Consider the following 19623-nt stretch of genomic DNA (forward strand, 5'->3'; position numbering starts at 1 on the left):
TGAATATTGCTTAGTGGATTATGAAATGGTTGCAGTACAACTGTGTTCCTAATTCAAGTTGGAACATTGACTATGTCCTTGGTGCCCAGTTATGTTAATTAGTTTTCTAAAGTGCTCAATTTCCCGAGTGTGTTGGTGCTGGCAATAAGCGCGCTAGAGAGGAACCCTCAAAATAACTGAGATCCTAAACAGTGCTAAACAGCCACGTCTTCAGGGCATTCCTGAAAGACAATGCATTGGGCAAGGGTTTAATATGCATGGGAAGCGTGTTCTATGCTTCCCATGCATATTAAAGCATGTGAAGCGTGTTCTATGCTTCCCATGCATATTAAAGCATGTGAAGCGTGTTTCATGCCTTTATTGCTCTCAACACAAAGCTACTGACTCCCAAAGCCACATGTTTAAATCTAGGCACTGGTTCAGAAATGGCTGCAGCTGCAGCCCAGCCTGTACAGGTAAGAGCGGTGGGGCCTGGGTGGTGGGGTTGGGGGGGATTCGACAGACGACCACGAGAGAAAATAAAAAAAATTACTAACTTTCCTTAGTCGTCGTCTGTGGAAATCTCCCCCATCCAGTCCCACCTCTCTTACCTGCAGGGGCAGTGGCTGATGCGTACCTTAAGGTCCGGCTTAGAGTGTACCAATTGAAACTGTTTCTTAGGAAATCAGGGCCTAAATCGTGTAATGTTTTTAAGCAATGCAAAGTGCTTTAAAGATAACTCTTTGTCTAAGGTGCAGCCACTGAAGTTTACTGATAGATTTGGGCTCTGGATGTTGTTTTGGGATTTTCGGCAGGAGACAAGATGCCACATTGTGCCAGGTTTGAAGTTTGTTGAGTACAGGTTGGTGTGCATTGAGATAAAGACCATCACAATAGTTTAACTAAGACAGCAGAAAGGATGTGACTAACGTTTTCTGGAGATTAGAGGAAATAAAAGGTAGCACCTTCTTTATCATCCTGAGAAAAGCTGCAGAAGTGACAGCATTAAGGTGTTCAGTATATATCAATTGGTCATTGATTTGGACTCCCATATTATGGGTTTTTCTAACAGGAATAGGGAGTGAACCCAAATCTTGTGGTCACCATGCAGGGGTCAGGAAAGAGGATTGGCCTCCAAAGAGCAGGACTTCAGTCTATCCTGAATTGAGTTAAAACAGTTATCAGACATCCATACATTGACCACCTGCATACTGTCACAAAATGGCCAGGGAAAGGGAGTGACATAGACATTAAAAAGTGTAGGACTGAGCAAAAACCCCGGAGGGACCCTGCAATGCAGAGAATCAGGCTCTGAAACAAATGTGCCCAGTCAAACAGACTGTTCTTGGCATTGGAGGAAAGAATCAAGCCATTCCCAAGTGGTTCCAGTAATCCCGATGTTAGCTAAATGATCCGTTAGAAACCCATAATTAACGGTATCAAATGCCACTGATAGATCGAGTAGGATAAGGACTGCTCTGCCTCCCTGATCTTGAGATAACCTGATCTCCTCAGTAGCTTTGATTAGAGCTGTCTCCGTACTGTGGCAGCTACGGAAGCCAAACTGAGTGATGTCCAGAAGATGGTAGAATTGAATATGCTTGACTAGTTGTATATTAATGACTTTTTCTATGATCTTCGCAGGCATAGGTAAACTGGAAATGGGTCGGTAACTATTTGGGTCCAAAGGATTGAAAGAAGGCGGTCTAGAAATCTGACCATTGCGCTTCTAGAAAAATCAAGAAAACATGCCAGGGCTGTGTGGGTTGTTCCCAATAGATATTAGGCGGAACTCTGCAGAATCTCACAGAGTTTTTAGATAACTCCTGCGGAATTCTGCCTACCCCTAGTAAAAATATGGCACCCTAATCACCACCACCTCCTCAGATAATTCTTGGACATGGGAAGACTCCACCCGAAGAAGATCCTGCTGGAAAACTATTTATGACTCCTGCTCAAACAAGAAAACACAATCAAGGAATCTTGACATCTTCTGGCAACCAGGCACTGAAACTGCTTACCAAGGAACATATGGATAGCCTCCTGTTGTTCTTCTTCAGTGCTATAAAATGTAGATGAAATCCTGATTTAAGGATGGCCAAACTTGGTAAAAGGGAAGACCTGACTGAAGAGGCACCTTGTACCTAGAATTCTGCCTGGAGGAGGTAGGGGTTGTGGAGTGTAACATGTAAAGACACCCCTGGGCACGGTGAATTACAGTTAAAGTAGGCAGAGAGATTCTATACTTACACCATACTGGTATTGATGATAAGGACAAATATTAAGCCAGTATATAGTTATATCATTTATTTTTATCTTTTATTTTTTTGAAGCTATCAAAATGATTCCATAATACATGTTTATATCAATAAATATACATAAGTGTTACACATTTATAAAATATTATCACAGAAGAATTATTTCCAGTTGTCATACTTCATATCATTATTGTCAAACCAGTAATGTAAACATGTATGCAAAATTGGCATTCCTTAGTTTCAGAATTTGTTTTTGAAATCAATGGTCAAAAGAGAACAATTTGGTGATTATGTTCAGAGACTGGCGGCATGTTGTCAAACTACGCGAGTTTCGGCAAGGCCTTCATCAGGACTCCGTCACAGTAATCACTAAATGAAGTAATAGACAACATCAATGTCCAGAATTACAGTGGCCACTTATCTACTAAAATAAAAATTCTTGTGCTAGAGTGACAGGTAACAACAGATAGATTTACAATTAAACACATTGTGTCCTTTGTTGATGTTATATCAAGAGGAGTAGCCCAGGAAAACCCAGATCAGCTGAAAGCTGTTGGGGCTGTGGACTGACCAGAAGGAATTTTTGCAGAAGCTGAAGAAAAATGAGAGTTAGTCATAGATTGTGAGCTGTTTGACTTGTTGTATTCCTTCGCACAGCAGCAGCACATCCTGGCTGGGCCAGAGCCTGAATTGCACAACTCACATCCCGCAACCTCAGCCTTTCATGTCACTCCTACTTATCTTCAGATCTGTTCTATAACGGGTTGATTGACAGGCGGGCTGGTGTTTCTAGGGAATGATGGGGCCAGTAAAGGGTGAGACCCACCATAGGCTGCTTTAGAATCTTCCTTGGCCAAGCGACATTTCAAAGCTCTTTCAAATTCACTTAACTAACATGTAAGGGACATCTGCTGGTTTTTTTACAAGATTTTGGTCAGCCTTTTGCTCAAGATTGGATGGATTTCTTATGTAACTCAGTTGTCTACCCTTAATTTGATTACCTTCCTCCCTAGTCTTGTGTTTGTCTCTCCAAGCAGTATTTCACTCTCATGGTGTTCTGATTGGATGAGTTGTATTCTTCCACTGCATACCACCCAGAACCGCTCACTTTAAAAAACATTAGCAAAGCCAATGGCTTGAGCTTTTAGGGTCAAGTGCTATAGGCTTTGCAAATATATATATTTTTTGTTATGTGGATAAGACAAATCAGACAAGCTTTTGGATACTACAGCCTCCTCAAGGGTAGTGCAAGTTATCCTGGGAACTTTATCTCTTCCACCAAGTCTTGGGCTGTACAAACAAAAAAAATCAACCCTAGCCGTCCTGCCATTGAATAGTCTGAGATAGATTGATGGACAGACTAAGAGTTGTAGTTATCCCTGTACCTCCGTCATACCACAATAAGCCCATTTCAAGGGCTACTGCTGATCATGGCATACCTGGGGACAGATTAAGATCTGACAAGCACATTGACCAACTCAATACATCTTGCTCAGCCTTACTGAGCCCGCTACAAGCCTCTATCAACCAAAGGCAGATGTTTAATAGGCTAGGGGCTGACACACAGTATCCTGCCTTTGATAGTGGAGCAAGGCAATAGACAAACCTTTGCAGTTCCTTTAACCTGACCGCACCTGCCTTGCCCTGCCACGCACTCAAAACTGACACATTGATATGTCCAGACAGAGCTTTTGGGACACAGGTCAGCAGGGTAAAAACTGCTACAGTCTTGTGACACCAGAGTGTCTAGGGACCCTGCTTGAAGATCAAGGATCAAGAATTCATGATGGGGAGTGAGTGTGACGGAGAGGTAAGAGTGGGGAATGTATTAGGTGGGAGTGATTGGGGCTTGGAGACATAACGATGGACTCCAGGGTGTGATGGAGAGTCTGCAATGAAGAGCAAAGTGATCTTGTGCGGACGGATTGGGGAGGAGAATTGGGTGGGCGTGGGTATGACTTGGAGAAGAAAGGCTGTGGTCTATTAATGGGCCTTGTTGGACCTGGCACTTTCTGCATAGCTCCAGTTTGCACTTTATGACTCTAAACATTATATTTCAAGATATTTTTTTTTATGCAGAGATTCTGCACTACTTATTGTATTTTTGACATTTTGGTCTTGTTTTGTTCATCAGATTAATCTATAGTTTTGTAACATGGTGTGGATTATGTTTGGTTTTGTGTTTTCACTGTTTATTGTTGCACAAATACTTACACATTGCCTCTTAAGTTAAACCTGATTGAGCCCCACCAAACTACCAGAGGGCCGTCGATATTGGGTGCCTGTATGAATTGAGTGCAGCCCCGTCATGCTCTGTATTTGTCAGCAAGTCTGCTGGGATGCGGGCTCAGGCAAACACCGTTAGTCGGCTCTCTGATGAGACTGCTTAGCAGACTTTTGACATCGCCTATTTTCTAGGTTTATCCATGCTTTGTTCTTCTCAAAGCATGATATCCGCTTCCCTGCCCCATCCATCAATGGCAGCAGTGTGGTTGTGAGCCCTTTCTTATCCACCTGGGCCCAAGGCACAAAGACGGTTCCTGACATGCCCTTCTGCAGCAGTGGACACATTTTGGCTTGGATCAGCGCCGAGGGTTTCTCTCTAACGTAGCGCTTCCATTTCCTTAGGCAATATTACATGTAGAGGAGGTTCTACTTGGAACAAAGCATTTCTAAAACACCATAAAGTTAGATGCGACATGAAGTTAGGAATACCTAACCAACCAGGACACAGCACACACTACACATGCAGTGATCACATGCTCCTCATGCTGGATATGTAGACACATTATCCGCTGGCCCTCGTTGTCTCTATGCAACTTCCGACCGGCCTGCGATTGTCAACAGATGGGAGATTTTGATGACCTCATGACAACGCTAACATTCGACTCCCAAAACAGGATCTATGAATTGTTTTATGATACTTCAAAAAATGTATGCTGTACTCCCGGCCATACTGGTTGAATAAATCAACTGTTCCTATTTTGCCAAATGCCTCTTGTCTTTGTTTATTCAAGGTAAATTCATATTTGAGCAACGCAGCACAACGTATCTCCTTGTAGCCCAGCATTGGAAACATCAATGTCTGATGCATCTCCGACACAAGAACTTGCATCCTGATCCGCAGCTGATCGGAACCACTGCTGCACAATGCATCACCAACACTGTACCTCCCATTACAAACACACACATCATCGGAACTGCTGCTGCGCGACACCTCTCTGTTACAGGACCTTGCATCCCAAGCCAATAGCTCATTAGAACCGCCACTGGGTGGTCTATCTGTGCTTCAAGACCTTGCATCATAACCCTGCCATTTTGTAACCACCACTGTGTGATGCATCACCAATGCCGGACCTAACATCACTGTCTGGTCACACGGCTGCATGGCCCAAAACTCCATACCCAGGATTGAAGATCCATTTGTCCATTGGACTAACTCTATCCGGCCTGCACTCCACTGTGGTTGGCCTAAACATGTGTCAGTCCGGTCCCGACCAGATAACCACTGTTGGCGCTTTGTGCTCATAAGCACTTTTTTTACCTCAGTCTTCAAAATGGCATATCTCCCATTCTACCAATTTGTCATCCTCACCTCAAATCATTGTTTGAAATGTACTCATTTTTAAAAAATTGGTATGGAAATTTTTTACTGTGTTTGTTTTCACTTTATTGCTGTTTGCGTGCTGCATATCTACTTCACACATTTCCTTCTGGTTAAGCCTGACTGCTTTATTGCTATGCTACAAGAGGGTTAGGCATAGGTTAATTTAGTGTCTTTAGTTGTTTACTTTGATGGGAATTGTGATTGTTGCTTGAGAAAGTCTCACATCTTCCTCAACAAACAATTTTTCACAAGCACCAAACAAAAAACAATTTCGCACAAGCACCTATTGTGCTATCTACTAAAGTTGTAGTATTGACATTGCTTCAGCCAAAGCTTGTGTAGCCTGACTGAAGCCGGGTAAAAAATGTTGACCTGTCAAACAAACTTTTTTAACAGGTAAAAAGGACCATTTTCATTATTAATAAGTCACCCCTATGCAAGCCATGTAGCCCACAAGACAGTGTGCATGGTATTTAAAAGCAGAAGATATTGAGTTGTAATATTAACATGTCCTTACAGTGACTAGCATCTAAAAGCAATTTTTCACTGTGGCAGTCCTGGCTGTCCTATGAAGAAAGCTAGAGCACAAGTTAAAATCCTAATATCGTAGCTCAGGAATGGAACTATCCGGGAAAATAATGAAACAAAATGTTTTAATAGACATTACACACATAATTCAATGGTGAATTCAGATTTTTCATAAATACTAAGGACAGGTAACTTTTAGAAAGTTAACTTTTCCCTCCCTGAAATTCCTCAATACTTTTTTCCTTTTTCTCTCCAGCTTCTCCCGGCCAGTGGAGCATTGAATAGGTGTGAAAAAGGAGCAAATAATATGCTGACCTAATTGGAAAGCGATGACTCATCTGTACATCACAGATTATGTAGGGTGGAGCTGAGGGCATACTTTTTGACACTGTGTCAAATCCTGATGAGGTAGTAAAATCCTGCGCTACAGAGTTGCTGGTTTTACATATAATACTAGGGGTGCACTTGAAAGGTAGAGAACAGGATGCCAAGACAAATATTCTGTATCCAGTGTCTGATTGCTGGAGAACCTGCTTTTGCCTTACCAGACGTCTGCCACTATGTTTATTGTGGGTGCAGTGGCAGCTTTAATCTGGATTTTAGTAATGGATGTAGGAAGACTCTAGCAGTACCATAGTATACTCCCCATGCACATCCCCAGGCCTCAGCGCCCAAGTTTAAACACAGTTATGTCTTTCATAATCAAGTACAGTCAGCAGAATCTGAGGAAATACACTCTAGCTCAGAACTCTGTAATTTCAGGGGGTTAATTTGTCATAGTTCAGCATACAAAATAACACATTTGTTAAATTATCTAATTTCTAATTTGAAGGTTTCTACTTCAGCCAAATAAGCTATTATTTTACTGTATATGTGGTTCAACGTATGCAGGAGTCAAGTAACTGCTGCAAATGTTGCACAGTTCATAACTTAGGGTGAAAAAATGCACTGGTGCAAGTATTTGCAATTCAAAAAATGTGCAACTACACAGAGATCAGAAATGTTCATACCAAAGAGGAAGAAGGTGCCTCATTAAAGGCAGTTACTTTATCACTCCATGTTTGTTCCTTTACTTCACAGGAAATGTTTGGATACAAAACACACCCATGCCGAAGGGTGTTGTGCATCATTGGTTACATCCTGTCCTTTGGTTTCATTCTCCTTCTGTTCTACTTGAAGCCGGAGTGGCAGGTGTGGGCGAACTGTACGCCGTCCAACTTGAAAGACGCTGATGTAATATTACTAAGGAACACGGTAAAGTACCTTTGTTTGTTGAGTTGGGTTGGATGACGAAGTTGACAACACAGAAAAGGCTTTCGTGGTCAATAGAATGTATGCTATATATGTATGAGACTTTGCAGAGTGCAAACATAGAGCTAAGCTGGGGTCAGGATACTGGAACAAGGTAGGAATTATTTACACAAAGCAGCATGTATATGGGCGTGATTTTCTGGTCCTTTCTGAACTGCAAGAGAATTAAGGAAGATCTGATCTTGACACAAAATAGTTCCAAATCTTTGGAAAGTAGATTTAGGTGGCCTGTTGTTCATTTTTTTTTTGCAGTTTTGTGCTTTTGTTAGGTTTGGCCTATAACAGCTTTATCTGTCTTGTCAGCCTTAGTTTTTCCAGACAAATATCATACAGGACATACATACATATTTAGGGTCTATCACTCCATCATCGTTGATCTGTTGACATGTCATTGAAATTATACTCCCTCCTACCCCAGCAAAAGACCAGCCCACTTCAGCCACTGGATACTTTCACTTGCGTAACTATGTTTTTCACTATAACACTTATACATACACCTAAAAAAATTGTTCCCCCAAAATAGAAATTCTTAGATGCTTGCTCTTTCCAATGACTTATAGACCTTATGTATCGTGGGGTCATGTCAACTATTTTTAATACTCTCAAGACATTTATTATACATTACAATGTTCATTCCTCCCTACAAAAGAGCTTTGGTAAATGTATTTATCAGCTTTGGTATATGTATTTATCCTACTGAAAATTAGAACAAGTAATTAGAATAGCTAGAGCATATGTGCAGATCTTTATGTTGAAGTCACAACCCCCACAGCACTGTTATTGACATTAACACCACTCACCCCAAGAGAAAGCTCCACAAGGCTGCACTACCATTTCTTTACCCCTAAAGGGAGAGGTAAAACATAATTTCCAACTCTTATATGCTCTTACATGGAGCATGTGAGACATTCCTCTCACTAAAACATAAACAGTTTAATTGTGTTGTACGTACCAGTGAAAAATGTACTTAAATAAATAGTAGGTTATGATCCCCAAAAAATCAAGAAATGAATAGAAATCCGTAATTTGGACTGATTATTATGAACCAACTTTGGCAAATAAATAATCCTATGAAAAACAAGCACAACTACTTAACTTATCAGCAGTGTGTATCCAAATGCCATACCCCCTCAGCTTGGTGCAGGCCATTTGAAGCAGGTGCTTCTGATTCGAGCTGGATCTATAATAGCAGGTGAAACCGCAGCTTTATGAGAATATTTCAATGCTATTGCATTTGACTAAGAGGGGACATCTATCAGGACTTGTGGAACTGCAGCTTCATGAAAGGATTTCAATGCATTTCCAATCCACTCTAAGGGACACCTAGTGGCAGCCAGTTGAACTGCGGGTTGATATAAGATTTTCAGTGCTTTTGCATTTGATATGTGAGGAACACATTGTAATGACTAGATGCACTGCAAATTTGTGTATGAAATGTTGATGCTTTTGTAATTTATTTGTGATGGACACCTAGTAAATACCAGTGGAACTGCAGCTTTATTTCAGAATGTTGATGCTTTTCCATCTGACTCGATAGGGACACCTAGTAATTACTAGTAGAACTGCATCTTCATGGAGGAATATCTAGATCTTTTAGAGTAACAAAAGTGGATAGGAAAATTTTTGTGAAGGATTTTTAAGCAGTTTCATCCTACTCAAGCGGGACATTAGGCCCAGATTTCTGAAGCCCTGGCGTTGCCATTGAGTGACGCACGGCAGCCCCCCTGCTTCAGTGAGATTTCACAAACCTTGGAAAGCCGCCTTGCGTGGTTCTGTATGGCTTAATAAATCTAGAGTAATGCACGGCAGCGTTACTTTGCCCGAGGAAGGCCTAGAGCAATGATGTTTCCACACTTCCGCCCATGGATTTTAGCACTTTTCCACATTTAGATAAGACTATTAAACCTGGAGATCTGTGCCTTGTGGAATGAGGTGTAACACAGAGAAATATGCTCGTTGTGCCTCATTGTTTCCTCTTACTTCTTAAGGTAAGTTGTAAAGAGAGGAGAAATAACTTTATTTCTCCTATTTTTTTTCTCTTTCCATAGGTGCTACATTCTGCAGCACACATGGAAAGAGAAAAAATCCTCAGAGGATTGGTTATGTGCAGGGAGGTGTCCATTCCTGCACAAAAACAAGCCTGGCTGTAATGCAGGCACCATTGCACAAGTGTGACTGTGTTGGTGCTGGGCTGCAGTCAGTTTTTTGCTGCATTGTATGACTTGTTAGTAAATCTTCCCATTAGTAACAATGTGAGTGTTATACCTGCTGCTCAGCCAGTGCCATCATTTATTCACTACAGTAAGTTATTGCAGCATGTGACAGACTTGTTAAGCAGTGTCTTCTGACTTGAGAGGTACATCTAGTAAAGTTCTGTAGGACTGTAGTCTTGTTAAAAACGTCACATTTCTTTTCTGACTCTGAAAGGACGTCCAATAACGGTAAATGTAGCTCTGTAACAGGCCAGCTCTATTGTCTTTGCCAATGCTTGTTTTCACAATGTGCTGGTTTCTCGCGACGTGCTTGCACCACTGTGGTTGCAAGATGAAAAGAGTTGGCTTCAGTCATCTCCAGTTTTTGTCCAATGGGTTCCTTTGATTGCACAGGAACCAAATCTTATTTCCATCCAAGTTTCTATATGACAACTTTGGTTACTTCTTAGTGGAAAGAGGCCCCTTCATATCCTACATATGTGAGAGGGCCAGGGTGGCGCATTCCTAAGTTATGTTTGTGTTTTAAAATATGCATCTTTCTTCTATTCACTTCCATGAGTGGAAATCCCTTTGAGCAGTAGAATCACATTAACACTTCATTGCTTGGGTCCAAACCTTCTTAATATCATCAGGATGACCTTCAGACCTGAGACCTCCAAAAAGCTATTATTTGTATCTCCTGTTGATGCGGTGATGGGATGCAGTAAAGTGAAACACAAGGGTTGACGGAATAATCAAACTCTTAAAGATTCTTTATCCTATTTATACATGACCTTTACAGTGTCACTTACATGATTACTCTTTTGATTGGCTCACCTCAGGCTGTGGCTCGATCTTTAATTTACTCACTAGCCCTCTACTAGTTTTAGAACATCACAACTGTGACAAAGGCTTGAAGCTTTGCTGGTCATGAAGGGCTCATGGAGGCTGCAGGGGGATGAGCTGCCATCGTGGACTTTCTTCAAAGCTTGAGCTTCCTCAAGGCTAGCTATAGCAACAAGCAGGCTTGGTGTGCCATCACTGGAGATTCCCAATAAAACAGGAAAAGCCTGTAGTTTCCAAAAGGACAACAAAGCGAGGATAGGAATTCTTGAATGAATTTCAGCATCTGGTTATTGCTTGTGGCTGTAATCCGAACCATTGTTTATTGCCTACTGTGCCACTCTAGTCAGAGACCAGCCATATACAAACCAGACTTTGCCCTCCTAAAATAGGACCAATCCAGCCTGAAGCTTAATCCCAACTACCAGCCAAGACTTTAAGGAGAATGCTCCAAATAAAGTCAACTCGAATTATCAATCTTTTCAGCTACCTCTAGCAGGTTTCCCATCTGGGGTACCTTGCTGGGTTCAGGCCTGGTTTGGCCTCCCATTTGTGTTCCCTGCTGGGCTTCAGGCCTGTGTCTGGCCTCCCATTTGTGGTTCCCTGCTGAACTTGAGGTCTCTGCCTGTCCTCCCATTTTGTGGCTCTACGCTGGGATTTAGGTGTCGGGGTCTTGTTTGCGTCCCAGGCCAGATGAACCAGTATCCACGGGAGCGAAGAGAACGCCTTTTCACTCGTGTAGGGTATAGTCACCTCTAGCCATGGGAAAATGTAAATAACTAAACCTAGGTAAATAGTATGGCGGTTGTAAGATATGGATCCACAAGTTGTAGGTAATAAGTTCTGGTTTTATTCAGAAGAAAGATCCCATCCACAGGTGAACATCCAGCCAGCATCAAAGTAAGGCTACAACTGCCTGCTGAACAAAGCATAACATTCTAGGAGATGCGCAGGAGATTCCAGTGCTTCATGACATCAGCGCAGCTATGTCATGAAGCACAGATGGACACAGAACCACGATGCCACACATCTCCCTTCTAACAACAAGAACAAAAATATGAAGATAAACGAGCAATCTTTAAAACATAAATCACACAGTCACGTAGTCTTTTAAATACTCAGGAGAATGAGAAACCCTGCGAGGAAGTGAGGAAGGTTCATCTCTAGTAGTTTGACAATCACGACTAGAAGAAGCCTCGACAAGATCATCTCTGACCACCACCACCCTGTTCAAATTCCAAACTCGATGGTCTGCAGTTTTGATGGCGTTCTTAAAAACTTTGATGACACGAATAGACTTCTTAAAGGTAGTAGAAAGAGCCTTATTGTTTTTACAGGGATTCTTAATAAGCACCCAATCACCCACTTTGACAGGTGTGATTTTTACAGAATTCCTTGCATTAAAAATTCTTTTTCTATTCTCAATTCTAGAGGATTCACGCAACATCCAATCATCACTCAAATCAGGAGAACTTGGTTGCAGATCATTAACCCATGCAGGTACCACAAGGATATTCGCAGTACGCGATCTAAAAAGTTCAAAGGGGGTCTTCCCAGTAACAGCATGGGGAGATATCCTATAAACTTTAACCTTCTTAAAAGCATCTGCCCTCCAGTCTGTGCCAGCAGACTTAGCCATCCTGATAGTTTCTTTAAGGACACAGTTAAATCTCTCCACTATACCGTTGGTATCTGGATGGTACAAATATGATTTTTTGTGTTTAACACCTTGTTTCAACAAGAATTGTTCCATCTCTTTAGACACTAACTGGGGACCATTATCCGTGAGAATGGTGTTAGGAATGCCCTCCCTTGCAAAAAGCTTGGCTAAGAAAGCCACCACATGTCTAGTCTCGATACCACGAGTAATGGCGATTTCTGGCCACCTAGAAAAGAAATCAACAAGGACAAGAACATACTACTCACAACCAGCAGAAACAATAGGCCCCAAAATATCTAAACCAACCTCTTTCCAAGGTGCATTTGGTCTATCCCTAACTACCATAGGCTGCACCTTAGGTTTTGCCACCCTCTCACTAAGAGCACAATCTATGCAATCTCTAATCTTACGCTCCACTTCCAAATCCATATTTGGCCACCAATATGACCTCCTCAAAATCTCCTTGGCCCCTAAATAGTAAACCATCTTGCTCCGAAAGCTGATCCTTAACATGCCAAAATTTCTCAAGCCCTTCGTTTGATTTCGGTTTAACCTTCCATCCTGTCATCAAGAGCTTAAGCACCTCCACAAGAATCAAATCTTCTTGTACCATCCTCAACCACCTCTCTTTGTCAATGACAGCCTCCTCTACAACACAAACCATTTCATCACCTTCATCCATATCTTCCTCACCACCAGTCTCAGAAACAGGAACAAGGCGAGATAAGGCATCTGCCACCTTGTTTTCCACTCCAGGTAGATATTTCACATCAAAATCGTAATCTTGCAACCCAACAACCCATTTCGTGATCCTACCAGATACTGCATCAATTCCCTTTTTCTTCAAAATTTCACAAAGCGGCTTGTGATCCGTCCTAACCTCAAAGGTGGTTCCCCATAGTAAATTTTTAAGCTTCTTGACTGACCAGTAAACAGCAAGTGCTTCACGCTCAATCACCGAGTAGCGAGTTTCAGCTCCCTTTAAACTCCTTGACAAAAAAAGAATGACCTTCTCGGTGCCTTCAAATTTCTGTACAAGTACCGTACCACCCAAACCTTTCAAGCTTGCATCAGTAATCAAAATAGACTTCTCAGAAGGATCAAAACTGCTTAACTTCGGGGCAGAGGCCAGTTTCTCCTTGATGACTTCAAATTTGTGCTGACATTTTTCGCCCCAAATGAATTCCACACCTTTCTTCAACAAATATCTCATGTTGGCACACAATGAGGCAAAATCCCTCACAAACTTGCTATAATATTCAGCAAGGCCCAGAAAACTCATCAATTCTTCCTTGTTCTCAGGGGGGGACATCTTAGAAATGGTAGAGATCAAATTCTCTTTAGGTAAAATTCCTCCTTCAGTGATTGTGTGACCCAAATAGTCTATGGAAGTCTTCCTAAACTTGCATTTCTCTATCTTGACAGTTAAACCTGCACCACATAGTCTTTCTAACACAGCAAAGAGCCTAATATCATGCTGTGAATTATCCATGCCAAACACGAGAATATCGTCTTGATAGACTCTAACACCTTGCAAACCTTTCAAAACCTTTTCTAACGCCCTCTGAAAAACCGATGCGGCTGATACTAAGCCAAATGGTAGTCTCACAAACCTAAAAGTGCCATAAGGTGTCACAAAAGCTGTCAAATCCTTCGAACCTTCCTCCAACCTAATCTGATGATATGCGGACCTTAGATCAATGGTGCTGAAAATTTTAGCACCCTTAAGTAACATTAGCATGTCCGCAATCTTGGGTAAAGGATAATGATCTGTAACTACACACTTGTTGAGCTCTCTTAAATCAACACAGAGACGAAGAGAGTTGTCCGATTTTTTAGCTGCAACAATCGGAGCAACCCATTCTGTTCCCTCTACTGTTTCTATAATACCCCCTTTGACAAGCTTGTCAAGTTCAGCCTTAACCTGTTCTCTGACAGCCACAGGTACATTTCGTACCTTGCAGCAAACAGGTACAGCATCTTTTTTTAAAATGATACGATGACAATAATCATTCAAACACCCCAAGTCTTCAGAAAACACTTTAGGAAATTTCATTTTCAGCTCACTAGTGAAATCCTGAGAGACCAGTGAAACAGTTTGAGAAGTGCAGGGAAAAGGGTCTTTTAAAACTATAGATGGTGTCGAGTTCGGATCAAGTATTACGCCCAAATCCTTGAGAGCAAACCAGCTTATTATGCTATCTCCTTTTTGAGAAACATAAATCTTTGCTTTGGTCAATCTATTCTTATAATTGATCATCCCTTCAAAAACCCCAAGTAATTTAATGGGTTGTCCACCATATCCAAAAGGTCTTATATCAGGGTGAGACAGTTCAAGCTTTTGTCCCAACATATTCAAGAAAAAATCTTTTGCTACATTGGTGATTTTTGCTCCAGAATCAAACAAAACTTTTGTGGGAAAACCTTCTACAAGAATTTCATCAGAAGGAGAATTCTTTGCTTCTTCAGCACTTACAGTCTGTATACAGATTTGACCACAATCTACGTGCTCATCTGAATTACTTTCATTTCCAAAATCATAAAATATCTCATTCACTCTACCTTTGTAGTTTCCCCCTCTACAGCATGTCATAAAATGTCCCTTTCTTTTACATTTACCACAATATGCCTTCCAACCTGGACATTGTCTATCCGTAGCAAAATGCCCCATTTCACCACACCTGTAACACTTTACTTGGGAGAAATCAAAACTGTTTTCTTTTTTTTTTATAGGGTATTTTGCTTGAAACATTCTCACTTTTAGACTCTTTCTGGTGATTGTCACCCACTTTAGGAGTTGATTTTACAACATTCACTATTTCTTTAGTAGTTTTGTTCTCACCATTCTTCTTAATGAATTCTACACACTTGATAGAATGTTCTATTCTCTTTGCAATAGTAAGTACTTCATCTAAAGAAGGCTCGTCCTTTTGCCACAATTCCTCCCTTACTTTTTCAATATAACATCCAAGCATGAACTGATCTCTTATATGCTCATCAAGACTTGCACCAAATTTACATGAGGAAGCAAGCTTTCTTAAAGCTGTTATATAATTCTCAATTGTCTCCTCCTCCATTTGTGTTCTCCGACCAAAATGATACCTTTCTAAAATTGTGCTGACTCTAGGAAGATAATGTTCATCCAGCTTCGCAATACATATCTCGTACTCATTCAAACTAGCATCATCAAGATCAGGCAAATGATTGAATACTTCCTGTCCTTCTGCCCCCAGACAATGTAAAAGTAAGGCTGTCTTTCTTTCCGCACTCAAGCTAGATCCACATACCCTTGCATACCTCTCAAACACTTTTTGCCATTTTTTCCATCTGATAGGTGGATCCCCAGGTGAGGACAAGAAGAAAGGGGGGGCTGTTACATTTTGCATGTTGCTAATAAAATAGATAAACAAAAAAAAAAATTGAGTCTAGTGTGTGTGCGTCAGTAACTGCACACACAAGAACAGCTTCCAGTAACAGTCCAGTGAGAGTTTAGTGTGTGTGTTTCACAGTAGCAGGACACACAAAAACAGCTTCGAGTGAGTGTGTCACAGAAGACAGACGAATACCTGAAATCCTGGAGAAGAAAACGAGAGTCAAAACAGTACCTTTACATGTTTGCAGAATAGGTGTCAATCTTTGAATACACATGAGACTTCAGCGTAATTTTCCAAAATGTTAAAGATAGTCAGAGTCACGAAACGCAATTAGAGCGTAAGACGTGTACTCTGAAGTAGAAAGCAGCAGAATGACCAAGACAAGATGGCGCCCACGTCAGCGTCACTCCCAAGGTACTTTGCGGCACGCTTACGTCCTTCCCAGGAAGCCTTGCGCAAAGACGTAGAGATGAAGGAAGCTGGTTTGTTTGTTTCTGAAGCTTCGAAATTCTCTAAAGGCTGCTTGGACGATAGAGGCGTTCTCGTTCAAGAAGGTAGCTCGCGATGACGTGGGGCAGGTAAGACTTTTCAAAAGATGCAGATCGCAGATCGCAGGCGCTGTGCTTCAACAACGCGAAAAAGCAAAATTAAATGGTCCCGATGATCTAAAAAAAAAATGTCGAGATACGATGTCGAAAAAGTGGTCACGCTGCCAAATATTCCCAAAAGTGAGAGTCAATAAGAAAAAAATATATATTAGACTCTGTTTTCTCTTACCATAAGAGAAAGACAAAATTGAAGTCTTGTTCTTAAGTTGAATGCCACCGAAGTACCTCATGAGAGATTTTCCAAGTAAAGTCTGTGGAAACGTTTAAAAAAAAAAAAAAAATTAGAGGTAGGTGTTGAGATCTTTTCTTGTTCCAATATATCCCATCCTGCGTCGCCAAATGTAAGATATGGATCCACAAGTTGTAGGTAATAAGTTCTGGTTTTATTCAGAAGAAAGATCCCATCCACAGGTGAACATCCAGCCAGCATCAAAGTAAGGCTACAACTGCCTGCTGAACAAAGCATAACATTCTAGGAGATGCGCAGGAGATTCCAGTGTTTCATGACATCAGCGCAGCTATGTCAAGAAGCACAGATGGACACAGAACCACGATGCCACAGCGGTGACAGACAGAATATCACATATAAATGTATAATTCCAACATAAATATTATGTCCTAAATAATGTTTACAAAAAAATACAATGGATGTAGATGTTCTGTTATTAATAATATGGGAATATTATGTAAATAATATTTAATCTAGAGGACATTCTGGTACCCAGACCTGGTGGACTCTGAGAGTTATGGGTGAATACATATAGCATGATTACAGAATTGTGTTAAACATGTTTTTATTATGATCAGTGCAATGATCAAGACACAGTGAATTACGTATTGCAGAGGATTCTCCAATAGTAGTATGAAACCAAGGCATTAACAGTGATCATTACCCAATCCCTGGAAGTCAACATTGCTTGTTATCACAATTGAACTCTAAAAGATACACTAGGTGAAAAGCTGTCAGCAGTAGTGAGTAAGAACAGTAATATACTTCCAGTAAGAGAACCCCTCCTCCATCCATATCCCCAACACAACCATGGGGGTGGGGGCACAGGAAAGCAGCAACGATGAACTATGATTACATTGTTAACACATGGGTTTTGCATCTGATTTAGGATTTCTCCAGTTAAGATTTTCAGTAATGTCCACTAACAACTTTTGCAACCAGTAGTGCAATGTGGTGCTCCACTTTCCAAAGTGTGTTGAACATGCAGATTACTGCAGGCAATGCTTGGAGGAAATTGAGTGGTCAAAGGAAATTTGACCCGACTCTGAATGAAAAGTCTGTGCACACACTATTTGTACCCATTTTGAATTTACTGCCACACTTGGAATAAAGCTGGTCTTTGGGCACTAACTACACGATGAGAACAGTCTTCCATGACACTCTACAATTAGTCAAGGTCACAGGGATCTGAAATGTGTTTCTTTGATAAGGTTAACTTCCATCTTGTGGTCTGGAGACAGAAACAGTAGTGCATTCCTCAACAGCCATGAGTTTACTATTACTCTCCACAACTAGTCAAGTTCTCATGGATCAGAAATGTTTTTCTATGATAAGATTCTCATCCATCTTGTGGTTTGGAAACAGAAACAGTAGAGTATTGCTCAACTGCTGTGTGTTGACTTCCTCCTCTGCTGTCCATTGACCATGGACTGACTCTCCTGTGACATCTCCCTTTAGGATGACTTTAAAACCTACTCCAGGAAGAAGGTGAGATGGATCCACCTACCTGCTCTCCTGAACTCATCGAGGGGGAAGGGGGATTATCTCATTGCGGCTGACAAGAACGCCCTCATCAACCGAGCCATCATGAAGCCAGAGCACAAGGTAGAACCTTCAGTATCCTCATCATCAGCAAAATCACGCCAGCTGCGTTCTGGGAGGGAGGAGGGGGTACTAGATGTGCAGTCATCCATACTAAAGGACTCATTACGAGTGTTTTTCAGTAATCCCAGGTAGGACATGCATGGGATCTAGCACATTAAAGCGGATTACAATTAAAATGAAAATTCCACAATTTCTCCCTGCACAAGTCACTCCAGGTAAATCTTGTGGACATTTTTAGAGGGAAAATACTGTGAATAAGTGTTGCAGATCATGAAGGGTGAACCAGGAGTCTTTACATTGTTATCTAAGCAGTGGAGCTTGTCATGTTGCCGTAAAGCACACCCAATGCTCCATTACTGGTAATTCCGCATGCGGTATTACCACATTATTTTATCAGAATGAACCCTGAGCAATTGCCAGATAAAATCTTAGCAAAGGTTTACTTATGATTGAAGGGAGGGAATTGTGATTACAATAAAAAAGCTACATACTTGGAATTCATCTGTTTAGTAAACATAACCTGAGAAAGTCTTGACTATCTCTGAATAATAAAAGCACTTGTGCTGCCACGTAAATGCTTGCACATTTATCAATTGAATTCATTCCATTCCTCAATCCATGAACACAGTGAATAATGGTAAGCCTCACACACATATTAACTCTCTTACACTTGTATTCAAATATGTACTCAACAGTTCACATTCATGAAGGGGTGAGGGTAAGGTTAAGCTATTATTGTAACTGGTGAACTTCCAGTCTGTTTATGGTAACCAAACCTTAAATAAGTTTTTCCATTTCATTTTGAGGCCTTGTTTTAGTTTCAATGACCACAGACAGTAATGAACATCAATGGCCCTAGAAAACAATGTGCCTCTCTGGGCTGCGATATTAATGACCTGGGCATTAATTAATGCTAATGGCTCAAGGCAGGAATGACTCTCACTGGAAGTGAGCAGTATTGATAATCAAAGATCCCAATCTGTAATGGACATCAATGGTTACATGCCTTAATGAGCATTAAATGCCCTGGTCGGAAAATGAAAATCAATGGTCTGAAGACGTAGTAACCAGAGAAGGCCTTAGATGTTAGGGACCATAAATTACCCTAAGCATCACTGTGCCTCAACGGCAACGCGCATCAAAAATATATATTGGAATACCATTAGCTCCATGCAGCAGTAAGGCTTAATGTCCCCTGCATTAGGAGCAACAATGGCCCCAGGCATTACAGAACATTGTTGTTCCAAAGTAGTATGTATCAGCAGTGTTGTTTTTAGATAGGAGATGTTTTTTTACTTGACTTAATGCTGTTGCCTATGGCAAGGTATCTTCATGGCCCCACCCATGTTGGGCAGAATACAATGATTAGGAGATTTAAAAGGTATTGGTTCATTCCTCAATTTAGAACTATTGCAGAAAAATTGGTGCT

At 41.2% G+C, this 19623-nt stretch overlaps 1 protein-coding gene across 1 annotated transcript in view; it reads left to right on the top strand.

Annotated features, from left to right (window-relative positions):
* Positions 1-19623, top strand: part of LOC147684249 (putative cation-transporting ATPase 13A4) — a 276452-nt gene that overhangs the window by 16019 nt on the left and 240810 nt on the right. Inside the window, exons 2-3 of the mRNA XM_086944649.1 lie at positions 7453-7626; positions 18048-18194. Coding sequence (XP_086800775.1) covers positions 7453-7626; positions 18048-18194 — 321 coding nt within the window. The remainder of the gene's footprint in view (positions 1-7452; positions 7627-18047; positions 18195-19623) is intronic.

This window comes from Lissotriton vulgaris, chromosome 11 (assembly GCF_964263255.1).
Source record: "Lissotriton vulgaris chromosome 11, aLisVul1.2, whole genome shotgun sequence".
In the NCBI taxonomy this organism is placed as follows: Eukaryota; Metazoa; Chordata; class Amphibia; order Caudata; family Salamandridae; genus Lissotriton; species Lissotriton vulgaris.